The sequence below is a fragment of the Apteryx rowi genome, unplaced genomic scaffold, assembly GCF_003343035.1.
Source record: "Apteryx rowi isolate R43461 unplaced genomic scaffold, aptRow1 scaffold_224, whole genome shotgun sequence".
NCBI classification, from domain to species: Eukaryota; Metazoa; Chordata; class Aves; order Apterygiformes; family Apterygidae; genus Apteryx; species Apteryx rowi.
This window is the reverse complement of record NW_020448575.1, coordinates 1305385-1324775: the sequence shown is the minus strand read 5'-3', so window position 1 is coordinate 1324775 and position 19391 is coordinate 1305385. Positions and strand designations below refer to the sequence as shown.

The window sequence follows — 19391 nt, the reverse complement described above, 5'->3', positions numbered from 1 at the left end:
GGAATCTGAAGCAATTGTCAGTTAAGATGCAGTCCTTCAGCTACTTTTGTTTTCTGAGCAGTAACACTGAGGCAAGTATGATAAGCTGATTTGCGACATTCTGGCCTCCATCATAAAACATACATCAGTAGTATGCCATGAAATATTGTTGGATGCCTGAACTGGTTCTGAGTGCATGAGCTCCATATTGCATCTTTAAATATAATGAACGTTACTGAGATAGCCAAGTTCCTACCTTACTTTGGGAGCACTGTGTAGGTTGCTTCCATGCCCGCATGGATGTGATCAGTAACGTGACAGTGCAATAGCCAGGTTCCAGGGTTCTGCGGGATCATTTCCACAGTTTGAAATGTCCCAGGGAACAGGTCAAACACATCTGCCCGGTAAACTCCTGTTTGCTTCCGGATAAAAAGAAACAGTGGTTAAACAGTGTGGCATCACCAGATGGCAGTAATATACGCTAACTTAAACTCATATTCCCACCAAACTTACAATAGCAGTTGGGTGAAAAGTTTTGATCTATTGCATGTCATTTCTACAGGACCCTCATTTCATATATCCACTTGCTAAAACTAGCAACTAAATGGAAATGAAGGAAAATCATAGTTGTTCTCTAACTACAGCCATGAAAATTCACAGCAAACTTGTCAGAGCAACTTGTGAAATTTCCGTAGAATAAACCCTGGTAGATAATCTCTGAAGCTCTTGTGTATTGATCAAATACAAAATACTGTAAGGTCAAATTACAAGACTGCTACTTAATATTTTAACATCTGACTTTTCACAAGAGGTTACACTCCTTGGTATTTGGTCCAGCTCTCATTCTTAACACAGCAAAAAAATGTATGGAAAGGGCCTGTTACCTTATAATCAAAGCTGTGGCCATGGAAGTGTGCTGTGTGAATATCTACTTCGTTGCCCATTCCCATCAAATACCAGCTTACTTTATCCCCAACATGCATAGTCAGACCATGCAAGTTCCCAAACACTTTTCCATTAATGGCTAGAGAGAGAGAGAGAGAGAGAACAAACTAAGATAAGATTTTTGTGTCATATTATTCTCTAGGCTTTAATAGAATGCAAGAATTTAAAGCTACTACTAGGCAAAAGGAATTGCTTTGAATGATCTGTAAAAAAAATCCCCTATATTGAAGTAATATATTATCTCCTTACCAAAAAAGATGGCATATTATGAATGGGCCTGATTATATCTTGCATATTTGACTAGAAAGTAAGTAATTAAAAGGCCTTTACCATGTACCATTGCTTACACCAGTGCTGTTCTCAAGCATCTGCATCACCCATGGCTCTTTGTGAAGGCTAGGCTTTACCAGGATGTGCTTTCAGGATAGACGCTGTATTGCCAACTTTTCCAGAATAGTTGTTTGCTGACATCAAGTCAAATTTTCAAATTTAATTTTTACTCACTTTCTTATCACAGCTACAAAGTGGAACCATTTTTATAGTTTTTTTTTTTTTTAAGGATAGATTAACAATGTTGTGAAATAGCCTGAGTGAAAATTTTCAAGCCTTCCACCCTGTAACTAGAAATTCACAGAGGATGAGAAAGTCAAATTTATATACAGTGCTTTGAAATACATAACTTTTTTTATAATTACATTAATTAATTTGGGAAACATACCATGCATTTTATTACTTTCAAGGAATTCCTCATCCTCTTTGTCAACAAGGTGTGGGTTGGTAGAGTAGGTTTTAATATTTTCATCCAAGTACCATGACTCATTCTCATCAAAAACCATAAAAAGAAGAGCAAATTGAACTTTCTTTTTAGCATGAAATGATGGCAAATAATGTCTATGACACACAACAAGTGTGCCTATTAATCCACTGTAAATGTCCTTAAATTACAAATGAAAAAAAACAAACAAATAATTACAAGATGTGACTAATACAAGCAGAAGCATTTTTAATAACAGACATGAAAGCTCTTATTATTTTTACGAACTTCAGTATCTGACAATAAGGTTATTTCTTCACTGTTATGTGCTACCCACAGATCAAGTTCAATGGACTATGAAGAGTAACTGCTTTTTTTGTGTCTTGCTAGAGATAAACTTTTAGTCCATTTTCACTTCTTGCTCATAGTCTTTTTTGTTTCCAATTTCTTTTTAGGTTTTAGGATTTTTTGTTTTCCACTCAAAATTTGTTTCACACTTTCAAAATGAAAGCCCTCTTAGCACTTTTCCATTCATCTTTGCAAGATATGAAGAGCGTGCATTAATTTGAATAAAAAAAAAAGATTGGTGAAGTAAGCATAAAGGGTGCTTGTACAAAAATGGCATATTTGTGTTCCACAGTTGCACATGTAAGTTTTCCCATACGATTGATTAGATATTGAGAAAGCTATAAAATGTTTGCTTTAAAAACGAATCTGAATGAGGTGATGTATACCAACAACAAAAGAACGAGGGAGTAAGAACATACCAGAATGTGACTTCCTAATTCTGCCCTGACTTTCTTGCATTACTGAAGAGACAATTCAAACATATGGTAATAGGGGGGATGACTTGACAGAGAAAGCACAGAGTTTCAAACTTATCTCCCTTTTGTTGTAAGTGTATCTGTCGTGAAGTCATGAAATCAAAACTCTTTAAACTAACTGCTGTTAATAATATACCTTGATGATGTCCACAGTTGAATGGTATGCCCAGGCAATACAGTGTGGATCTCCTCTCCCAGAACTAGATCTCTCAGGGATTTTCCAGACATATATTTTTGTTTCACCTGTATTAAACAAATTTTTTTTTAAGTTCTGTTTTCTGCTGATCTCTAAGAAGTTGTGCTGAAATAGATGCTATTTTCATTTATGGCTTATTTTTGTCTTGAACTTCCTCTTCTCAAGTACCACAGTGGCTGGTTTCTTATTGTTATTTCCCTTCTGCAGATTCCTAACTCTTCCTGCCAGTGTTCCTTTGTGTGACTGCACTGTCCAGTTTACCATGTTTAATAAAACTAATTGTATCTTTTGTAAAGATCACAGAATAACGTTTGAAAGAATAGGTAACATAAGCTATACTCTCCCTATATAGCCAAATCTGTTTTGGTTACATGAAAGGTGCAGCCAATCTTTGTCAGAAAACTACCAATCTGTCCAGGGCTAGGATATGTAGCAATAATTAGCAGGGACATTTTAAGTGTAGAAATATCAATAATAAGCAGCTTCATAAAATGTAAGACGCTGAGGTTAAAAATATCTTTCATGCTATCCTAACTTGAAAGCTTGCTAAATCTTATTATAAGGCCTGAAGTTATCTGTGAGAATTAAGCGAGTGGATGTTTGATACCTGGGTTAGTTACAGCAACAACAGAACTGTCTGTTTTCACTCCATGGGCATGTATAGAATAAGGTCGTGATGCCAAGTTCTTAAAAACTATTACAACTTTATCTCCAATATTTGACATAAGCAATGGCCCTATTGGATTGAAAAGAAAGATTAAGTTGGTTTTACAGATGATCAGAGCTGAAAGAGAGAGTTTATTGTGTTCAGAGATACAATAACATTGGGATATAATTAAACTGAAAACTATACATGGACAATATACATTCACTATGATATGCAAACTTTAGTAGCTGAAGTTAGGCATCTAAACAGAAATCTAATTTTCAAAAGTTCGGAGTGTATTTTAAGTCAGCTTAAATGTGGCTGCATAATTTTAAGCCAACTTTGAAAACAGTGACCTGTGATCAGGCACAAAACCAGAAGTTTTTTCTTGTAAAGCAAGCACTGTAATATGTAGTACACAGTGATATGTAAGTAGCAATTCCACATAGGTTTAGGCACTTAGCGTGGGTAGAACTAGGCTCAGTATTACTACAATAGGGTCTGTTTTGTTTCATTGCATTTTTCTCAGCTCTGAAACTGAGCTTCATGATGACTGTACCTTGAATTCCCAGATGCTGCTGCTCCTCAGCTCTTTTTTGGGGAGTGCTGAATGTCTGATCGGTGTACTCACGATATACAACCTTCCTGTATTTTGAACCAATGAATTTGTCATCTTTATTTAAAAATGGATTGCCAGGGCTGTGAAAAATAGAAGATAGACATGAGAATATGTCAGAAGTTTCTTCATGTATTTGATAACATCTTTTGCAGGTATATCAATTAACCATCAAACAAAAATCCAGCTCAGTGGAACAGTGATCACATAGATCACTGGTAGCTTCAACATGAAGACATTTCTGTTAGGCTGGGAGGTCGCATAACCCACAAGGGGAAGAAATCAGTACAAAGAGACTGAACCTACGTAGTATTTGAGGGAAGGCTGAATGCTAGGTCTGGCAGATACTTAAAATCACAAGAAGTCATTCAGCGACTTGTATACTGAAAAGTAAAGCCTGCAGTGACTTTTGTGCACCTGAAGTGCAACCTAAAAATTGTAAAGCCCTGCTTAGGTACCTTTCTGAATTGAAACATGAGGGGCTGACTCTGCTGAGATCATGGGGACTGGAGACAGTTAAAAATAATCTGATAACATCATAGTCCATATTACTTGGGCTCAGGAGTATGAAAAAGCCAACTATGCAGGGCAAGAAAAGGTGCTATCAGGATGAGAAAAAGAATATAAATACGAAAACACATCTAAGCCAATAAACAAATATAGACAGTTACAATCTACTTTAACTGCAAATCAAGTTATAGAGGCAGCACACACAAATTCATCAATTCATTATTTAGGCTCTCCGGCTAACAGATATGAATTGTTTGTTCCAATCAGTTCCCACTCATTGGGGTCCAAATACTGGGAATAATGCACCAAGGCTAAGGCTTTATTTAAACATGACTGGATTTTGTCATAGAGTAACATCTTATCTTGTATAAGATAAAGAAACGGGAGTAAAAAAAGAGAAAACTGCTGCATGAATGCTCAAGGACACTACTCAGAGTTCAGATAGACAAGAGACAAAGACATGTTACGTATGGAAAGTAACCCACTATCAGGACAAAGTACTCATCATATCTACAACTTAATGAACATTTTAAGCATTCCACATCAAGGACTGTACCAACACCAGTAAATAATAAATACACATGCAACATCCAGGATCCATTAAACCCTGCAGATGCCCCACAGAAGATCTGTGCTGAACCATTTCATGAACATGATGCTGTCTGGCTCACAGTTACATGGCAACATTGCTGGGGAAGGACCTCAAATTCAAGCGACCCCTGAAAATACCTATGCAAAGAAAACGTGTCTCAAAATGGCTGTATTGCTAGGAGGAAAAGGTTCAGAGAAGCGAGTTGTTCCTTTGCTTTCTGCATTTTTTTTTTCTCGTCTTGTGTATGTTCCACATTATATTACCTTTCTTCATGAAATTGATGCCGCTCAAATTCCCATGTCCTGTTAGGAGAATAGTCCCATTCCACTTCCACTGCAGCAATGTAGTAAGTTTTTTCATGCAAATACAGTGATGGGTCCACATTCCACCAATGGCATTGTTTCACTTCGTATTTCTGTTTCATGCCCCCTGTGTAGTGATCCGTTGTCAGGCACGACACTTCAAAAACTCCTAGAAGTTATACAAGAAATAAAATGAAGACAAAAATCTGTTAGGACTAGATCTTGAAATTCTATTACCTGTGTTGATTTAGAGCTTAGAGACTGAGACACAGGCTATTGCCCACATAAGATGAAAATTCTTTGCATAACATGGCTATTTGGGATAGTAAAAATCAGCACATACACAGGAGCTAGCAAAATCAAGGCCTTAGCATTAAAAGCTTACTTCCTATGAGCACCTTTGCTGCTTTTCACACACAGCTTTACATGGTTCTAGCACCCAAAGGCTCAAAACATCAGCTATTTAAAGCTTGAATCCAAGCATAAAATGGTCATAAGTAAACAGTTTCTAAAAGAGGACCAGGACTTTTTAAAGCACATTAAAAATCTGCTATATTAACTCAATCCTGCTGATGCAAAGAATTGAAAGATAACATGAAAATAAAATGTAAACAGAAGGAAGCAATGCTAATACAGCATTACTGCATTACACTAGGCAAGACAAGGTGATAAACCCATAATATATAATAACAGTATACTTTTTCACTCCTTCCAGTCATTTTGTTCCAAATGAATAATATCCTAAAGTAATACTTCTCACACAGTTTCTTTCAGAAATCACTTGAGAGCATTCATTGTCAGACCTGTCTCTTGTTAGCCACATAGTTTTATGTAAGTGGGCCAGACTATCATCACCAATGTGAAAATGAGGAAGGATGAAATGAAAGTCTTCTGTCCCTTGTTTCCCATGTCCCATCCTGCAAAATCTGGTGCACGAGGAGGCCTTGCGAGCACTTTCCAGCAGGCAGGCATGGCACCTTGGAGCCAGCAGAGCAGCTACCTCCAATGTTTGGCAAGGCTCAGTGGGAAATAGGACCCTGCTGGTTTGGCAGCACAGTTGTACAAGGCCTTCAAAGGGCTTTGGGTAAAGATGCCCTAAAAGGTCTGTTTTGGGGACCACTGGCAATGTGTATCTGGGGCAGATAAGCCATGGACTGTGGCACAAGTGTCTCTGCTGGGCAGCGGCCAGCAGCAACTTTTAAGCCAATCAGCAGTGCTGTGATGAGTTTCTGTACCTACAGGGTACTGCTGTGTACAGGATACAGGCCAAAAAGTAACCACGACATTTACCTTCACAGTCAGGCTTCATAATAGCTGTAAGAGAAGTATGTGGAAACAGATTTGCTGTATCCCGTCTTGTTCCTTTCGTTAGGAATGTGTTTTCTGAAAAATATATTCCATGGACATCGACTTCTGACCCCACACTCATCAAATGCCAGGAAACCACATTTCCTTTACACATGTCAAGGCCAGGTTGATTTCCGTACATATAACCATTAATGGCTGTAGAAGATTTGAGGAAGCAAAAAAAACACTTTGATTAACACATATAACTTATTCTGCATTACATATTAAATAATACACACTTCAGATGTAATGTGATGCCTTAGACTGACAGAAGTAGCAATAGTGTAATACTTTATCATGTTAGCAAAACTACAAAATCGATTTCAGCAAAGCAATTTTTAAAACTCAGTGTTTAAAAGCAATGCAGTAAAATTCCACCCTTAATATTCCTGAAAGTATTCTGAAATGAAAAGACAAATGGCAGCTTCCTCTAAACTGTTCTCCTTTTCAACACCTAAGGCATGGGTTGGTGGCTTGACCAACTGGAATTTCCACTGTTGTATACTCTGCCAGTACCATACGGTCACACAGCAAAGACAACCCAAAGTGGCTTTTAGTTTGAGTTAATAATTCTCACTACCTACTCTTGTGCAAACCTTTCAAAGCCCGGACTTCACAAGTACCACTGAATGCTCAGTCTCAAGGCCCTGGAAAATAGTAGAAATGTCACTGAGGGCAAAATTTAAAAAAGAGCACAAGCAAATATGTTTAGAGACTGGGAAATATTTGCTAGACTAGAGACTGATGATAAAGCTGTTCTTTCACACGAAACTTGCACAAATTTGATGCAGTACCGAGATATGGATAGGATCAGTATGGAGTTCAGCTGTGCCCTGTTAAAGAATCAAAGATTTTCACTGTAAGGCAAATGCAGTGCTGGTAAGGGAATCCAGAATTCACAGGGCCAAAATCCTCCTTTCAGCCACATCCTCTATAGTGCAAGAGGAAACATGAATTTTCTCTTGTTCCCAGCTGCATTCGGAGGGGCTGCAGGTGGGCTACAGACCTCCTTCCACCCTGTGTCTGCTTCAAGGGGTACATGACAGTGCTAAATGCACGCAAGACACTGAACAGCTGGCATTACATTTTGAACTGATGGCCACATTAAGATGAAAGTGAATTGCATTCAGATGTGCTTTTCATTCCAATGGAAAGGAATGAGTCTCTGCCACTACACAATCTCTTCCTCTCTACCATAGGGTCACAGCAGTAAAATCTTTATAAAAGAAGCCTTTGGCTAGCTAACTATAACAAATTAATTTCTTACAGTGCATTTTGTTAGACTCTTGGAAATCCTCATCATCTTTGGCAATTTTGTTAGGATTTAGTGTAAACATCAAAATATTGTCATCCAGGTACCAGCTGAGATTCTCATCAAATACTGTGGCAAGTAGAAAAAACTCCCTGTTCACATTTTTCTGTTGAGAAGAAATAGCACAAAAGACAATAGAAATGAGTGAACTGAACATGACAGGAAGAACTTCTATGTGTATAATATTTAAGAGTATAATTTACAAACTAGGATAGATGCATACATTGATGCTACCTTCATTCAGATAACCTCAAAGCTCTCTAAGTGCTGCAACTGGCTGAAAGGTATCTACTGCTAATATTCTTTCTACCAGGGGAACCACCTCCAGATATGAATGAGTACTTTGGTCTTTAAAACTTCTACGTTTTTCTAGTCACTCTCATCCTGGCTGAGACTTGGATGCCAGTGATTGCTCACTGCAGTGGTGGTTTCACAAGATGGTGTCTGTCTACCTGGAACCAGATGATTTTTCTTCCCTTTTTTCTTCCCCTCCCCCTCCTTTTTTTTTTTTTTTTTTTTTTTTTAACTTTTTTCAAATTGTGTATTACCCACAGCACATGTGTGAGACACTGATCTGGAGAGGAGGTGGTGCTGATGGTCATTAAAGTGGCAGGCTCTCAGGGCACAGTTCAGAACAGAGAAAGCAGATTCAGTTACAATGGCACAAATGCTCCTGTTTTTCTCTTTGACTAACCTGTTTCCCAGAAGGGAGTAGAGCTCCTTTCCTGCACACCAAGAGGGGACCCACAAGTCCAGAACTGGTGTCTCTGACTGCATCCACAGCTGAATAGTAGAGCCAGGTTAAGCAGTCTGGATCTTGGTCTGTAGGGCCCACATCTTCTGGCACATTCCACTCATACGTAAACGTAGTGCCAGGACTCACATGAGAAGCTGGAGATTCAGTACCTATTACAAAAAACAACATTAAGATTAATAAACATTGTTTATTTTGTCACATTACATCAGCATGTACTCTGGCGTGTTCTCCAGTGCTTGCAAGATCCCTGCCTGTACACGCACCTCCAGAGAAGGCACCATACAATGCCCCCTCGTTGCTCTTGCGGTAACTCACACCGTGGGGCTGAATGCTAAATGGGTGGCTGGCGTTGTTTCGGAAAGTCACCCTGATGCTCTCACCCACTTCTGCCTTGATAACAGGTCCTAGAAAAAAGCACAGGGTCTAATAACAGGGTGTTTTGGTCAAGCGATGTACAACGTGAGCTCATGGTAATGGCCAGCGGCTTTTCCCACACTGCCGCTGAGCCTGCGTGGCTGCAGCGTGGATCTCTGCCATGCAGCCTGACCCTCATGGTACCCTAGCAGCATCCGCACTGCTCATCCCAAAGTTGCCATTCCTTATGGAGGCCTGGTGAAATGCAGGACAGTTCCTCCCTTTGGAAAGGGACCTGTGGTGTCAACCTCATACTCATCCCAGCATGGCACCAGAGGCAGCCAAGCTGTAAATGGGAACAGCGCTGCAAGGAGATGCTCTCCAGTCTCACAATGAGTTACGACCCCTGGAGACCGTGGCATGTTTCTGCAGGTGAGATGCAGGCTCAGGCTGCCACAGCATCGCCTCCCAGGGCTTTGCTTGCACCCCAGGGCATCTCTTTGAGGCGGCTGCAGTTGCCAGTGTCTGCAGGAGGCATGGCCAGCTGCTGGAAATGATCATCTGGTCTCATACATCTTTGACATGAAATCATTTTAAATATCTTACCTAAAAGTCCAAGATGTACATCCTCTGGGAGCCTCTTTTTATGTTCTGTGAAGGTATGATCTGTGTATTCCTTGTAAACGGCTTTTTTATAAGAGCCACCAATTCTTGTCTCACTTTGTTCAAAAAATATCTGAGATTCACTGTGTGAAAGAAATTGTAATAGAAGCAAACATTTCAAGTCATAATGCTGAGTTTTACAATGGCAGTAAGGACCTCATCCTTATTTTCTGAAGTATCATACGTTAAGATGATCTTTTGAGTCTCCATTCAGTGGTCTGGCCACATGCTTATATAGAGTCCCACATAAGGATGTGCAGAAATCCACTATTTTTCACTACTTTCTCTTTGAGAAAGAAATATCCTGCTGTGTTTCTCTTACAGACCCCAGCATACTTGGAGGCTCATCAACAATGATTTCTGTTCAGTGTTTTGTAACCTTAATGCTGCACTTCTGAAATTTATTTTTATTAAAAGTTTACAAGAAGTCCAAGTACAGTAGATATAAACACCAAGAATAAGTAATATTTAAATAAGTGAAAACACGAAGATTTAGTCTACACTTTTTACTGTATCTTCAAAACAGGACCTTTCAACATTTCACAAGCACTATTCAAACTATGAACTATGCCTCACCCCTTATGGAACAGGTAAGTATCATTTAACTTAATTCACAGCTGAAAAAAACTGAGGACTAAAGATATTCAATGACTTGATCTGGATTTTAACTACCTAGACACAGAAGAAAGGGCAAAGCTGCATTGTGCAGCTAGTCTGCTGGCTGAGATGCAGCTAGCAGCACTTTCATCAGCTGAATTCCCAGCTCTGTTTTCTAACTCAGCGTAATCAATCATCTTAAATTGTCAAATGTCATTTATGACATATGACAGCACAATTTGTCTTCATCTGAGTGAAATTACTAACATCACAGCAAAATTTACAGTAAGATTGCAAGGGAAACAATGGATATAATTTGTTTGGATTTTTATATTGGCATTAATATTCAAGCAGAGCTGAAGACGAGAAGAAATTCTACTTAAAACATCAATTCCACCATATTGCTTGCCTCATTTAGCATGCTTATATCAGTTTGCTTGGAAAGTAAAGCTTTTTAAATTAGAGGCATCTACCTGTCAGCAATTAATTCCTGTCCTGTAAAATGGTTCATTGCAGATGGGCCATAATTCCAGATGATTTCTTCAGCGGCAATGAAGTACTGTCTTATCTGTGTACTCTCATTATGATTTGTTGTGGATTTTCCACACTCTCTTACTTTAAAAAGGGCCTGCATACCACCTAGAAAAAAGAGGAGGCAGAAAAGAACTACAGCTTTGTTCTCTCTTCCCTTGCTTCCAATAGCTCCTTCCCTTCCTTGGAGCATTCCCATACCATTGATGGATGTACAAATCACAGATAAAAAGGAAGATAAATGGTATGCAATAATGCACACCACCTGAGCTAGTATGCAAATACATGACCATGGTATTGAAGACAGGCAGACATGGGTGGTAAAGGGCATTCTCTAAAGATACAACTGACACTGCAGCTACAGATAAGATTAGGGCTGAGTGAAAACAGAGCACTGTTAGTCAGCACTTCAGTCACGGCAGGGCTGACCATCTTCCCACTAAATCTAATCAGCGACTCACTTGTGAAACTCCTGGGTCTCTGCACCCTAGGAATTATCTGTGGAGAGAGGTCTGCTAGAAAGTCTGCTTGCTGGAGATATAACTAATGCAATAAAAAGCCGTTTTACAGCTATAGATTATGTCAGAATCCTATTTGCAAGATTTAAAAGTCTTGTCCAGGATGTTTCAGCCAAATCAGGATTCTGCTTGACATCATAGCTATCTCAAAACTTAGATCCTCTGTGTGGTTGAATCTGCAGATTAAACATACTCCTTTTAATACCAGAATTTCCAAATCTTGGAGCATGATTTTGAATTCTCTGTTCATTCTCACTTTTAGGACAAACGACTTCTCTAACTCACTTAGAGGGAATTATAGATTATGGAAAAGTGTGGAATTAGCTTATAAGCATTTCACAGTGTTAACAAACACTGGAAATACCAGAAGATACAGGAAAGAGAAATGCAGCTCTCCTCTGCTTATTAGCCAATACACTTTCCATTGCATGTCTTTGTTAGCGAAAAAGTTAATCTGTCTGTCCTCTGCCTGTTGTCCAAACATGGAATTAGCCCCAACTTTTTGGTTGGGAAACACAAAACTGTGGTTAGTTACTTTTGGTCAGATCCAGTATACATCACGTTTTTGTTTGTCTAAAGCTGGGGCTTGCAAAAGTGCAGCCAAATGATAATACTCTCCATTACAGACAAGACTTGCCTTGATTTCAGTGGCTATATGCCCAAGTCTTTCTAATGCACTTCTAGACATTTCAATTACTGTGGGAGAGTTTTGTTAACTAGAGGAGAAGAATGTCACCTGGCATATAACTATGTTGGGCGGGTGCTAATGTGACTCAGTAAACCGTTAGCTCAAGCTAAAAACATTTCTGATCACTGTAACTTATTCTGTACCTTCGATATGGTCGTTCACTTGGCAGCTCAACAGCCATTCTCCAGGACTCCTTGGTATCATGACAGCATCAATAAAGGTGGCTGGGAAGAGGCTGATAGTGTCGACACGGTGATTCCTTTCTATTAAAGTCTGTCCATGAAAATAGGCTGAGTGGATATCAGCTTCATTACCCATGCCCAAAAGATGCCACTTTACCCTATCTTCCACACACATTGTGAGGTCTGGGAGGTATCCATACATATACCCGTTGATTGCTGAAAGAAATGTTATTTATTAGTTACCTTTACAGAGCTCAGGATCACAGAATCACAGAATCACTGAGGTTGGAAGGGACCTCTGGAGATCATCTAGTCCAACCCCCCTGCTCAAGCAGGGTCACCTAGAGCACATTGCACAGGATTGCATCCAGGCGCATTTTGAATATCTCCAGAGAAGGAGACTCCACCACCTCTCGGGGCAACCTGTTCCAGTGCTCTGTCACCCTCACAGTGAAAAAGTTTTTCCTCATGTTAAGATGGAAGTGTCTGTGTTTCAGTTTGTGCCCATTGCCTCGCGTCCTGTCGCTCGTCACCACTGAAAAGAGTCTGGCCCCATCCTCTCGACACCCTCCCTTCAGATACTTGAACACATTGATAAGATCTCCTCTCAGCCTTCTCTTCTCCAAGCTAAACAGGCCCAGCTCTCTCAGCCTTTCCTCATAACAATCAGGATTGTTCAGAACAGGGTGTCATGCAACCATCGCTCTATTCTTCAAGATGGAAATGGGCTCAAAAGAAAAATTCACACCTTTTAAACTGGGCCAATATCAGACACACTTGATCTGTAAAACTAACTGTACAGCCAGCGGTTCCTGCTATGAGTCTGGAATCCATGTCACAGTAAAAGGTATCTTCTTTGTTCACACTAACAGTAAAAACTGTTTTTCTAAACTGCAATACTAAAAAATTAAAATAACAAAACTCTGTTTAGAGTTCCTGGGGAATTATACTGGCAAATAGGTTCTTGGCCACTAGGAATTTTATATCACAATTCCAAAGGTTTGATTTTACAATAGTTGCCAATGTGCCAAATTGACAATGAGAGAGAAAAAAAAAAGGCTAAATATTGCTCCAATCCTGCTGTCTCTGAAGCTGGCAGCAAAATATTAGTTGGCTTTGGTGAGGGAAAAAACAGGCCTCTAAACCAACATTTTTTATTTAAGAGGAGCTTAATCCTCCAAGAAAGAGTCCTACTTAAAACAGAAATGAAATTTACAGTTCATCTTTAAAAGAGACAAGACATCAAAATATTACTTCATTACACCAATGACAAGCAATAATATAAAGTTCTCTCACAGTGCATTTTATTGCTTTCCTGGAAGTCCTCATCATCTTTGTGAACACTGGAAGGATCAGAACAGTATGTCCTGATATTATCCTCCAGATACCAACTGAGATTTTCATCCATCACAGAGAACATAAGGATAAATTCAGCATCAAAGTGTTTATCACTGTCCTTACTCATGGTACCTGAAAAAAACAAAACAACATATTCAAAGCCTTTGGTAACTAACATTATCTTTTCCTCAGTTTTAAGTGGAGTACTTTTAAGGCTGTTTACTGTTTACTCTATATTTTGTCACTGTTCTGGGGTGCGAGTGTATACACAAAACATCTCGATATATTCAGAAAGAAATCAGTTTTGATAGATGCTACAACATAACTTTATTAAGAATAAATATTGTATGTTGCAGTAAATTCATTTTTCATACTGGTATTCATACATCCTTTTGCATTACTAAAATGAACACATTGCACTCATATGCATTTGTGGACAAGCATTCTACAAATTATATTCAGTGCACACAAAATCGAACTACATCTAATACTATTAAATGGCAGCTAATTGAAAAGACAAAATGTTGCTATTCCAAAATAAACTGTAATCGTCCACTCTTCCAGGAAATACTTCACTTATCCTTATCAATAATCATTATGAATCACCTTGCATATTTACTTGTTTTATGTATTTATGTATTGTTTATTTGTTTTTACCTTTCCTGCAAATTAATAAAGGTCCAACAAGCCCTGAGGCAACATCTCTTGGAGCATCTATGTGGGAGTGATAAACCCTGGTTATGCAATCTGCATCTCCGTTAGCTGGACCTTGATCTTCTGTCACATCCCATGTGTAAGTGTACTGGTCTCCAGGCTTCACAGTGTCATCTCTTTTTTGCAAATCTTTAGTGTTGTCAGGATAAAAAGCACCTGAGGAACACCACACAGCCAACATTAGCAAAACACGTTCACGATACGGTGTGAGAATGACAATATAGAATAGAATTTGGGGAGCCTAGATGAAGCTGTTTTACCACCACCATCTGTTTAGTTCTGTCCTTCATAAGAAGTAAATCACCAGCTGTGCACCTGCCATGCTTCAAAGCTGAATACATGTTGCAATAACATTGATCGAACGTCTGAACACAGGGAAGAAATCTTTAAAATCAGATGAGTAGCTATTTCCCTTCTGTTTAAGAGACTCTTCATTTGTCTTTGAACTCCATGGGAGTGCTTTTACTTTAATGGGACATCAAATTTGGTCCTTATTTTATTAGGAGGGCACCATGTACTTCTGCTAAAAAGATAACAACTCAAATATTTGTAAAACATTTGTTAAATATTAATCTTGGTACCTGTTCTAAAACATTGCATACAGCCCCAAGTAATATAGGTGCCTCTGAAATGAGAGTAATAGAAATAGAAAGATGTAAATATTTTTCCAAGAAGTACATATCTTACTGCATAACACACTGGTCTGCTCCTGCAGAATTTGCCTATATCAAGCCACATACTGGATGTAATGAAAACTTCACAAAACACAAGAAACTTAGGCTGATATTTCATATACTCTTTGGAATTAAATATTTTTAAAGACTGCATTTTCTAATAATTCTCACACTATTTTAAAGGCCCACTAATGTAACTTTCTATGGCCATATTCTGGTGTTTCTTGCTTGCAGTTAATAGCATAGAAATGAACAAAACTACTCAGAGTCAGAGAGTGAGTTGGCAGGCTAGAGCCTAACTGCTAGATTTCATCACAGCATGTTGCACTTTGTGGTTTTAAAGAGGAGATGAGAATTATGGTTGTATTTCCTTAGGACGGACGCATTGCTGTCTCTGACAGATGATGTTTGTGCCCACAGATTGCTGTACTTATGAAAGATGCTACAGAAATACTTTACATGCATTACAAATGGCCAGGGCAAAATTCTGTGATTTTTCCACCTGGACATCTGCCAGGAAACTACTGATTTCAGTGAAACTGTGGCAATGCTCCACAGCCTGAAAATCCCTACCCAAGTGTGGTGAAAACAGCCATCACCATGGCAAATCATCACTGATCCCAGTAGTACCACTACAACACATCTTACAGTGTGGCAGACATCTATCCCATTAATTTATTTACTAAGCAGCAGCTGCTTCTCCATTATAAGGAATTCATGTGCATCTCATACATATATACAAGTTTACTGTTAAGAATTTTGAACCATAAGTTATCACTGTTAACAATATTTTCTTCAAAATGGCATCAGCTTTGCCTTCAGATACTCTCAAAACCTGCATCTCTCATATTACCTTTATTTCAGGTGAAATGTTGAAAACAGTCTTCTTTATGAATCTTTATGAATTCCACTTCTGGCTTTGTATTTTGGCTCTTCAAAAATACCCAAGTTCTTAATCAACTCCTACTTTAAGCTGATTGTTTCTTGTTTTAAATCTGTATTTATCCAAGCAGACGTCTCTCTGGTGAGAGAATGCCACTGACACCCAATGGAACGGTTAACTGTCAGTAAATTCTGATGCAGAACAACTCCAGCTTACCTTCATTTTCCTTGGTATATGTTACTCCATGCGGGTGCAATGTGTAGTTTCTGGAAGCAAAGTTTTTCAAGTGAATAATAATGGAATCTCCAACTTCTCCCTTAATGATAGGGCCTAAAAAACCCAGCCAGGAAGGTTTCTCAACTATCACATCATATAAATTATTGGTGTATTGAGTATAGACAGCCTTCTTATAAATGCTTCCTATCCTCTGTGGTCCTCTTTTGAGGAAGACTTCAGCCTTCCTGTGGAGAAAATACAAACCTACATTGTAGTGTCAGATATTCATTTTATATTTGAATAGTATTAACTAGTAGGATCCTGAATAAAGACCATGCCTCTGTAGCGCTGCAGACAATTATATGTGTGGTTAGGAGCAAATATGGCTCTTAACCTAAAGAGTTCTCCACGCAGACAGAGACTGAATATTACACAACAACCTGGATTAGAACAAAGATAATGGTATTTCATACAATTTTTGGCTGTCCATGTGGACAAGACAAATAATAGGCACCAAAAGCTCTTTTAGTTTCAGAAAAAAATTTATCTTGAATCTTAAGATGAAAAAGGCTTAGTCTGAAGTACAGTTTGGCTATGTAGAAGAATGTTTGTGTCTTTGAATGGTACTTGCTTATCCCTTATAAGAGCAGGTATCCATTTTTTAGGTCTTCTTGCTCATGCTCTTGCATGCTTAAAATGCTGTATAATTTTCCACAGCCTGTTCAAAACAATCATTTCCATTATCAAAGTATTATGTTGGCTAAACAGTCCTTTGCAACGAAGAGCAGGCTTTTCAGCTTTAAAATACATATATGGCTATTAGAGATGGCTGGACACGGACAAGACTAGCGAGCGCTGCTGATGTCCAGCATGTGCAGGGGCAGGGGTGTGGAGCAGTCTCGAGGCTGTTGTCAGCCCTTGGCTCACTCACCAGTCGCAGCCCCAGAGCTTGACGGTGGATTAACCCTCATAATGCTTCATTTTACAGACGTAGCCCGAGAATACACAAAAGAACAGGGCACTAAACAACGACCTCCTTCATCAACTAAGTGCCTTAACACCGGGCCATTGCTCTTCTCAGCTAACAAAACCATTATATTAAAAAGGAGAGCTTGCTATGAGAGAAAACAGCCCATGAGCTAAAACGAGCTCCAATGAGGCTGGAAAAGGTGGTATTTCTTGCTGGTGGTATTGATCTGTTGGCGGCATGACTACCATGCTGGCCAGTGCCGCCAGCCTCCGGCTGCAGTTTGACTGCAGTCTGATGCATGGTGCTGAGCTAAGGCCCCAAGGCAGGCTGGCGCTGAGAGAGATGCAATGAAAAATACCAGTGGGAAAGCTTTGGAGCCAACCTTGCCTGTTGGCACCTTTCGTTAACTGCATTTGTCCCTGAGGAGAGCTGTCTGTGCACGGGGAAATGCACTCGCTGTCCTGCCGCTGGACTGCAGGAACCGTGGAGCTGGGGCCACTGCTTGCCCCCCTCCACGGACCCCTGACGTACCGTGCGCTCCTCGCGTCCCCCCTCCGCAGACCCCCAAGGCAGCACATGCTCTCGTGTTTCCCCATCTGTTTCAGGAGTTTTGGCCATGGAAGTACATGTACTCCCGGAGGAGGTGGTCCCGGCCATTAGGGAAACACTATTGCCTGAAGTTCATTATTCATCTGATTTCTCATCTCGCTTGCTGAGAAGCCAAGAAACCATGACAACTGGGTTTTCCATTTCTAGAACCCATATTGTAAGGCAAGTTAATACTGCCCCAAAATGCAAATTATTTCCCATGAGGCTGAACAGCGGGGAAGCATTTTTTGTTTGTACATTGCAATGCACAGATCTTAAGTGTAATTAAAAGGCTAATGCAGAGCTCTGTACAATTTGGAGGGCATAAACTTAGGTAAAGGCTCAGTTACTGGAAGTCTGATTGCAGGAAGCTTTTCATCACAAATTAAATCAAAGGAGTATATTATGGCTCTTCTTGGACTGCTTAAACAGTTAACATTTAATCGTAGACTATCCCTGCTAACAGCTACTCTGCACTTTTCCTCCCCCCCAAGCCCCAGTCTCCACAGAAACACAGCCTCACAGTCCCAGAGGTCAGCAGGTGAGCAAGAGTCAGAGAAGCTGAAAATAAGTGTAATAAAAGGGGAATCACCAGCATTATATTGCATGTGTCTCAGTTTTTGAGTGAAAAAAATAAGCTGACTGCTTCATTTCATGCTTGATGAAATTGTAGATTTAGGCTGAAATACTGCTGGCTATCACACTGGAGAAAAGAAACCACAATTCAAATGCAGAAGTAAAAGTTGATTAAACAGGAAATCTTTTAAACCTTTATCTACAAGCTAAAGGAGGAATGTATTTTCTAGATTTTTCTCATTTTTGATATGTCTCTTAATTTTTTTTTTAATTTTAATTTGGTTCTACTTCATTTTAAAGGCAGTTAAAAAAGGTAGATAGAAAAAAAAATTTTTTTTCTCTCTCAAATCTATCTTCAATGCCTTAGATATCTGAATTTTCCATTTTGATTATTCCTGTCTTCAGGGTGCTCTCCTCCTCCTCACCATTACTCATCCTCTGTTGCTACCTTCCTCACTCTGCACAGGACCTTCCCTGCCTTGCAGCAAGCACCCAGCGCCAGACACTGTGGACAGAAGGACCCAGCTATGCTGCTGAACCTCCCACAAGTGAAAATGATCACTGCCAAAGATAAACATCTGAAAAGGAAATCTGTGCCCAGAAACCTGTCAAACTTCTGAGTTTAAAGACATAAAAGCAAAATCCTTCCCTTCAGCAATGGCATGTCATGCAAACTTAAACATCACTAAACATTTGGGGTCTTTTTCTAGTCTTTACTTGGTAAGAATTTCATTGCAATAAATTCACAAAAAGCACCTTTGCATATTGCAGTACTTTTAATTAGCAGAGAGTTGGAAGTTAATTCTTAAGCAAGCTAGGAAAAAAAATGAAATTCCCTTGTATGCCTGACAGAAAATCCACTGACAAGAATATTATGTTTCACTAACTTCACCAGGTTTTCAGTCTGGTCTGAGTGTCTAAAGTAGATGCTGCTGAAAATTCAAACTCAGACAGTATAAAACTATATTACTTACTCTTCTTCTGCAAAAAGCTGTCCAGATAGGATATTTTTATTGCCAGGTGCATAGTTCCACACTGTCTCTATAATCCCGATATAGTACTCTCTGTTCACCGCCCCAACTTGGCAACAGCAAGAAACCAGCAAGCAATTTAGGAAGA

At 39.3% G+C, this 19391-nt stretch overlaps 1 protein-coding gene across 1 annotated transcript in view; it reads right to left on the bottom strand.

The window, feature by feature from the left end:
• Positions 1 to 19391, bottom strand: part of CP (ceruloplasmin) — a 22501-nt gene extending 3110 nt beyond the window's left edge. Inside the window, exons 1-18 of the mRNA XM_026065141.1 lie at positions 19247 to 19391; positions 16139 to 16383; positions 14309 to 14521; positions 13610 to 13783; positions 12275 to 12529; positions 10868 to 11033; positions 9741 to 9880; positions 9038 to 9184; positions 8718 to 8929; positions 7979 to 8129; positions 6655 to 6867; positions 5326 to 5533; positions 3904 to 4043; positions 3306 to 3434; positions 2639 to 2745; positions 1643 to 1859; positions 864 to 1003; positions 236 to 398 (exon numbers count right to left, since the gene is read on the bottom strand). Of these exons, the coding sequence (XP_025920926.1) occupies positions 237 to 398; positions 864 to 1003; positions 1643 to 1859; positions 2639 to 2745; positions 3306 to 3434; positions 3904 to 4043; positions 5326 to 5533; positions 6655 to 6867; positions 7979 to 8129; positions 8718 to 8929; positions 9038 to 9184; positions 9741 to 9880; positions 10868 to 11033; positions 12275 to 12529; positions 13610 to 13778 (2556 nt within the window). The 5' untranslated portion in view covers positions 13779 to 13783; positions 14309 to 14521; positions 16139 to 16383; positions 19247 to 19391 and the 3' untranslated portion in view covers position 236. The remainder of the gene's footprint in view (positions 1 to 235; positions 399 to 863; positions 1004 to 1642; positions 1860 to 2638; positions 2746 to 3305; positions 3435 to 3903; positions 4044 to 5325; positions 5534 to 6654; positions 6868 to 7978; positions 8130 to 8717; positions 8930 to 9037; positions 9185 to 9740; positions 9881 to 10867; positions 11034 to 12274; positions 12530 to 13609; positions 13784 to 14308; positions 14522 to 16138; positions 16384 to 19246) is intronic.